The sequence below is a fragment of the Buteo buteo genome, chromosome 16, assembly GCF_964188355.1.
Source record: "Buteo buteo chromosome 16, bButBut1.hap1.1, whole genome shotgun sequence".
Classification (NCBI taxonomy): domain Eukaryota; kingdom Metazoa; phylum Chordata; class Aves; order Accipitriformes; family Accipitridae; genus Buteo; species Buteo buteo.
The window spans coordinates 23,621,874-23,629,392 of NC_134186.1; the positions used below are offsets into that span (position 1 = coordinate 23,621,874).

At 40.3% G+C, this 7,519-nt stretch overlaps 1 protein-coding gene across 1 annotated transcript; it reads left to right on the forward strand.

Moving 5' to 3' along the window:
* Positions 1 to 460: 460 nt before the first annotated feature.
* Positions 461 to 3,216, forward strand: KCNA4 (potassium voltage-gated channel subfamily A member 4). Its single transcript, XM_075047094.1, has one exon. It carries the CDS (start codon positions 1,040 to 1,042, stop codon positions 3,026 to 3,028), a length of 1,989 nt encoding a protein of 662 aa, XP_074903195.1. The 5' UTR covers positions 461 to 1,039; the 3' UTR covers positions 3,029 to 3,216.
* Positions 3,217 to 7,519: the final 4,303 nt, after the last annotated feature.

The following is a 7,519-nucleotide window of genomic DNA, read 5'->3' on the forward strand; positions in this document are numbered from 1 at the left end:
TATGGGTGGGGATTTTGTATCTCTGTCTATATATATGTGACATACCCACCCACATCCTTACCCACAGAGTCGTTCAAAATCTCTGTGCATGTGATGTGGGTGTGTGTGTAATGTAGAAGTGTGAATAGTGTGGGTAGGGGAAGATTTGAATACCGTGGTAATAGATGACACAGTTTCATTTGATCACTGTGACCTTTTAGGAAAACAATCCAATCTTTTCCCTTTTTGTTTTGTTTATTTTTGTGTGTTTGTGCATGTGCTTCAGGTTAAGTGCTTCTTCTGCATGACCATAACCAAAGGGTGACCCATCCACTCCCTTATGTCCTATGGGGACCTCAGAGCCAGTTTCTCAGTCTTCATCTCCTCCTCCTCCTCCTCCTCCTCCTCCTCTTACCACTGCTGCTGACGCCCTGGGTGCTGCTCCCAGGTTTGAGACATTGCTGACAGGCTGAAGAAAGGATTTGCAAAGACCTCCTCACTGTGTAAATAAAGTGATGGCTGGAATTTACTTCAACTCCCCAAGTAATGATATTAAACAGTAAGATTGTTAGGCCAAAGCATTACCAGGAACAAATTATGAGGAAAGAGACTATTTGCATTTGGTTGCAATGATGAACTAAAACCATCTGTGGAGAGCAGGTACTCTTTGATTTGTGTGTTTTTTTCCTCATGAATGCCTGCAAGGTAGTCATGATTCTGATCAGATCTGTGATAGCCACAGGAGGTAAATGAAAATAAAAGGGCTTGCTTGGTGGATGAAAGAACAAGGCCTCAGCTGTTCCCTGGTTCAATTTGAGAGTTTCATCTTTTCTTATTAGCAAAACAGTAGTTTGTGTCAAACATTCTGGACAATAAGAAAATGCAGATCTGTGGTTTTCCAAAACATAGATTCAGTCTTACAACTATGTTGCCCTGGTCTATGTCCAAGGGACTGTCCTCCAAATGCAAATGGCTTTGAACTTTCTAGTGAAAGCTAAGGTTACGCTGTAAATAAAACAAAACCTGTTTGCATTAAGCGATAAAAAAAAGCAGTCGCAAAATGGAGGTTGCAATGGTGAGTGCAGATAGCTCTGGGTGCAACAGCCACATGCCCTACGGATATGCGGTCCAAGCTCGGGCCCGAGAGAGAGAGCGGCTGGCACAGTCAAGAGCCGCAGCAGCTGCAGCCGTAGCAGCAGCCACAGCAGCGGTAGAAGGTGGGGCAACAGGTGGAGGTGGACCGTATCACCACTACCATCAGGAACAGAGTCGAGGTGCATCCTCCTCTCATGGTGGGAATGCGTCACGCAGCAGCATGCCCCACCGCCAGAGTGGTAAGAGGCGGAAGAAAGGGAAGAAGAGGAGCCACCACTTGGGAAGTAGGGAGTGTGGGGCCTCCTTCCCCTGTTCTGAGCTGCTGCCTCTCAGTGGTTCTGAAGAGAGAATACTGAAGGACTTGAGTGAGGAGGAAGAGGAGGATGAAGACGAGGATGAAGACGATGAGGAAGAAGGAAAGCTCTACTACAGTGATGACTATGGGGAGGATGAGTTTTCATACTCAGACCAGCCACCTGATGATGGTGGAGGCCCTGGGGGTTACAGCTCTGTTCGCTACAGTGAGTACGAGTGTTGTGAGCGTGTGGTAATCAACGTGTCAGGACTGCGGTTTGAGACCCAACTGAAGACATTAGCTCAGTTCCCGGAGACGTTGTTGGGTGATCCAGCGAAGCGAGGGAGGTACTTTGACCCTCTCAGGAATGAATACTTCTTTGATAGGAACCGGCCCAGCTTTGATGCCATCCTGTACTACTACCAGAGTGGTGGTCGGCTGAAGAGGCCAGTCAATGTACCCTTTGACATCTTCACCGAGGAGGTGAAATTCTACCAACTTGGGGAGGAGGCCATGCTCAAGTTTAGGGAGGATGAAGGGTTTGTCAAAGAGGAAGAGGACAAAGCTTTGCCGGAGAATGAGTTTAAGAGGCAGGTTTGGCTGCTGTTTGAGTACCCAGAGAGCTCCAGTCCAGCCAGAGGCATTGCCATTGTCTCTGTCTTGGTCATCTTGATCTCCATTGTCATCTTTTGTCTGGAGACTTTGCCAGAGTTCAGAGATGACAAAGAATTCGTCATGTCCCTGAGCTTAGGGAAGGGACTTTCTAATGAGTCACTTCACCTGGACGCTGGGGAGCACACCATCTTCAATGACCCTTTTTTCATTGTAGAGACAGTATGCATCATTTGGTTCTCCTTTGAGTTTACAGTGCGCTGCTTTGCATGTCCAAGCAAAGCACACTTCTTCAAGAACATCATGAACATCATAGACATTGTCTCCATCTTGCCTTACTTCATTACTCTGGGCACTGACTTGGCGCAAGAGCAGGGCAGTAATGGTCAACAGGCCATGTCTTTTGCCATCCTGAGGATCATCCGTCTGGTCAGGGTGTTTCGCATCTTCAAGCTCTCCAGGCACTCCAAGGGTTTGCAGATCCTGGGTCATACACTCAGGGCCAGCATGAGGGAACTCGGCCTCCTCATCTTTTTTCTTTTTATTGGAGTCATTTTGTTTTCCAGTGCTGTTTACTTCGCCGAAGCTGATGAGCCTGCCACCCATTTTCAAAGCATCCCAGATGCCTTTTGGTGGGCTGTAGTGACCATGACTACAGTTGGTTATGGGGATATGAAACCCATAACTGTGGGTGGGAAAATAGTTGGGTCCTTGTGTGCCATTGCGGGAGTGTTAACCATTGCTTTACCAGTGCCAGTGATTGTCTCCAATTTTAACTATTTCTACCACAGAGAGACTGAGAATGAAGAACAAACGCAGCTGATGCAAAATGCAGTCAGTTGCCCTTACCTCCCAACAAATTTACTGAAGAAATTTAGAAGCGCATCATCTTCATCCACAGAGGATAAATCAGAATATTTGGAGATGGAAGAAGGAGTTAAAGAATCTCTTTGTGTAAAGGAGAAAAAAAGTCAGGACACGGGGAATAGCAGTGAGTCAGAGAAGAAAAACTGTGTAAATTCAAATTCTGTGGAAACTGATGTGTAATTTTGAACGTTTCCAAATATATTTATGCATTAAAGAGTGCAGTGAAAATAATTAAATATGCAAATGAGTCCACAGCATACAGTAGTATGCCATTCAATGGTTAAATACGAATAAAAAGTGTTGCTAAACTTGTATTACATATCAAGTAAGTGGTATAACTTGAGGAAGGGATTGCTAGATCTGATGTAATTTCAGACTTTATATTTTTATTAGAATGCAAGTGTTTTGCACATGAGGCTGAAAAATTTATTAAAAGCAAGTCAGTTTTAAAGTGGGTGCATGAACTGTCGACATCACTAATAACAGCTCTGTGGTAAAAGTTGGCATTCAGAGGTATTTACTATGTAAGAAGCAATGAAGTTTGGTAGTCATTTATCTATTTATCAGTGCTTTAATAGCAGCTACCATAAATCATTGGATACCATAGTCATTGTTTTTCAAATGGTAAATTTATTGTAAAAAGATATTCTACAGAAGATAGATCTAAATTTTTTTCTTGAAATCTATAATGCTTGTTTTTAACTGGAAATTTACTTTGAAAAGGCTGCTGACCCTCCAGAAATTGTTTATTTTTATAACTCTCTTTGGAGGCATTGCAGCATTTGTTGTCTAATAATGAAAGAAATGAAGTAAGAGAATCATTTAACCTGGTCTGACTGCAAAGGCAAAATGACTGGAATGCTTTTTTGCACTACTTTATATGCTGGAGATATATTGAAAGAGACTTCATACTGTGAATGTTTACTAATGTAATAGTTCAATGACAATCATTGGAAGAGTGAATTCTGCATCATATTTTATTGTTTCTTTTTTCTTTATGTGATGCTGATGGCGAAACAGCTAACATTACATTAATTCCATACTCTTTTTAATTATGAATATCTGTGATCTGGAAAGGATTGTGAAGTAAAATTTTATAATCAAAATTATTTGAAATCAGTGTTTTCTACTGATGCCCGCAAGAAACACCAACCGAATTTATATCTTTTTCCTGGTTAATTTAACATTCAGAGTCTATGATTAGTACATGCACTTTGTCAGTATGAAAGAAATTCAATGCATGGGAGGAGAAGGTAGAAGTAATAAGATATTCAGTTGTTGCAGTACTGACAATTGAGAATTGCTAACTTTTAACATGCTATTATTGGTGCTGCATTTTCCCTTAATTACAGCTTTCACCCATGTGTATTTGAAGCAACATTTAAGATCCAAAATAGGCATTCTGGGATTCAGAATGAACATGTTGGGTCCCATGCAGTCCTTGAGAAAAACATTCCATGACTTCTTCTCACTGACTCTTAGGCCAGCTGTATTTTACCGTGTGTCAGAAACTTCCATTGCCCTGCCTAGGAGATTAAGGTAGGTAAAAATTCTCTGGCCTACAGTACATTCCAGACTCCAAAATGAAATAGGTAAGATATTGCTGCATATAACATAAATAATAGATTCAGAACTGGCATTTTTTCAGACATAATTACCTAGGGAAGGCACAATTAAACTGGAACTGTTTTTGAAGCGGCACTGTGGAACATTCCAGATTATAAAACTTGAACCAAATCGGCATATGCACTTTAGGGGCTGGGACAGGCCATTATGAGAGGAAAAGGGGCTTACCAACACTGCTGAATTACAGTGGTTTTGCAATGTTCATTTACAGCTGAGTAGAGGATTTTTGCAGGGAAAGAAGTAGTTACTGACTGACTTAGTTCTGGAGCTGAAAAGCAACAATAAAAGCAGTCCAAATTGGGCACCCACGACATTATGCATAATCTATCAGATAAGCATTGTTTGCTGTATGCAGCATCCAGTGGTACCGAACAGGCCCATAGACATTGGTTTTTCTTTAATGGTTGATTTTTGCCTTCCGGGATTTTCTGTGAATCACCTCTTTGAAAAGTTTCTCTGCTTGTCCTCTTTTGCATTGCAGAAGAACTAATAAAACCCAAGACACACACAAAAGACTGTGTTGTGCTGAGCCCTGCTTCAAAACTTGTGTTTAAATGTCTGATTCCTTATTTAAAATCATAGAGCGGGCTTCACTATGTTTTTAATGTGAAGCATTAAACAAAGCTCCTTTTTAGTGTGGTGATATTAATTCCAACTGTTTTGAGTGAAACAACTCAGTAATTTTATGCATAGGCATTTGCCAAAATTGAATATTGCATTTTGTTGTAGCTGACCTGAGTTAAATGTTCTAAATACTTTTTTTTCTACCGGGGCAATATCAGCAGTGAGGATGAGCATTCTGTAGAATCTGGTAAAAATCCATAACTGAAAGTGTTTCTTTAACAGCTAGTAGTTAATGACTTAAAGAGCATAAGGGTTCTCTTGTAAGCTAGCTTGCTGGTAGTTCTGTATAATACCAGAGACCATGGCAAGAATGTAGGAGTAGGTAAATAATGAACTTAGAGAAAATAAGTAGTACGTGTTTGCAGTATTGACTGGTTGAAAGGGAAGGTGGTTCATGAGAGGTGGAATTTTAGATCTCTAATGGAAATAAGGAAGAAAATTCTTTGAATAACTCTTAGAATATGTTCACACTGTGGACATGGTGGTCAGCATGAGGTAACTGCTTAAGTAGTTACCCAGCTTCTCCAGCAAGTTGTTCAGCTATTCTGCTACCAGTACACAACCTTTTAATTTAAAACGAGCGTGGCAGTGTCTACATTATGCTGTGATCATAGCAGTACCTCACTCTCTGAAGAAAAAGGTCTTACTGTAGGACCTTGTAGCAGTTGGCAGAGCAACATTCTGGGTGTGTCAGCACTATATACTGCAGTACTGTAGGGGCATATCCTAAGGTAACAGTGGAGCCTGCCCTGCCTCCTGCAGTGAATAAACCTATGTACTTCATCATTATAAATAAGAACTACTATAGCTTAATGTTAGATAGTGCTATCAGTTTGGCAGACCATTCTGAATCACAGAAAGGACTGTGCATTCTGGAATGGAAGCAAATATCTTTACTTGGGCTGGCTTATCATTTGATTATTCAACTACCCATCAGTCCAGTCAGTTACAATACAGCTTGAAAATGCCAAAGTCCTACCCCTAACATGCTAAACCCCAAAGATCCTGAGTGCTTAACAAGAAACAGAAAATTCCATTAAGTATTACTTCGGTAGAAATTGTGTGCCAGTATTTGAGCTGTTATGGCTCTGAGTTACTACTACTGCTTCTGTCAGAGCTTTCCCAGTGTTACTGGATACTGACTACTCTCAGAAAAATAATTTTATCATCACTTGGGCATTTTGCATTTTACATTTTAAATTATAGTGGTGAAATGCATTCCTGATGTAACTGACGTGAATGGAGTTACACGAGGGATCGTTTTAGTTCTACTAATGTAGTTCAAATGATTTCACATTGACATACATTTCAGCTAAAAATAATGCAAAATGAGATATTTTGATATATCAGGTTCACTTGCAGTGGTGAAAAAATTTGGAGGAGTTCCATCAGAATTCATAGAATCACAGCAGCATCAACTCAGAATTCAAATATAGCCTGATACTTAACTGTGTACTGGCACTTATTTAAAGAAATTCGTAAGTCTTTTAATAGTAATCTTAAGTGCCAAGGCCAGACTCATAGGGAGAGAGTTTTGCCAGCTGAAATACTGGATTTAATGCCTGACTTCAGAGATCCATAGTATTTTTTCTTTATTAGAGTCATGGAGTTTTCTGATGTTACACTGATTCCTTGAAAATTTCAGCCTGGATGCTGAAACTTGTATCGAAGTGTTGTGTCACCCTGGTAGGGAGTTCTTGGCAAAGTTTTTTAGTGTTCAGTTAAGCTTTCTCAGAATGATTCCACAAGAGGCCAGTTCCATTGATGGGAAGTGTAATTTGTTTGTATTTGAAGGAAAATTCTTCTGCTTACATAGTTTTGTTGTGTAGAGTCCATTTCTGTGACAGCCGTGTAATGTGGAATAAATCTGGGAGATCAAGGGAGTGAAAAAACCCACTGCTATCATGATTACATCTAATTCATGACAACAGTGTTCTTGGTATTTGGGGATAGTAGTAGGCATTATGGACTTCTTGTCATAAAAAATGGGATTGGAGTGTGTTTTCAGTCTGTAAAACTTTTCAAGTAGCTTTGGAATGTGAAAATGATTTTGCATAATATTCATGTGCAGAGTTTGGGATCAGGCCATAACCTTGAATAAAGGATCATTATCTTATAACTCCTGACATAGAAAGTTCCTGTCAAGTATGCTTTCAGGTGTTGAGAGTCATTTGACTTGGGATATGAAAAATCACTGCTAAACTACCCAAGAATATGAAATGCTTCCTCTTCATATTTGGATAAATGTAGGATAAATGCACTATGGAAAAACAGCAAAATATCAGAAAGTCTATTCCATGTGTAACTAGTTTGGGGAAAGCCTTTCCTGCACAGCACTGAAAAATGAAGTGTGTCTTTCTGGTGATCCCAGAGTCATAAAACTAATTCTGAGTATACATTAATTTTTAGCATAAGCTTTAC

What these genes read in the sequence shown, in the direction of transcription:
- KCNA4 (XM_075047094.1), top strand. Translation starts at nt 1,040, where the DNA reads ATGGAGGTTGCAATGGTGAGTGCAGATAGCTCTGGGTGCAACAGCCAC.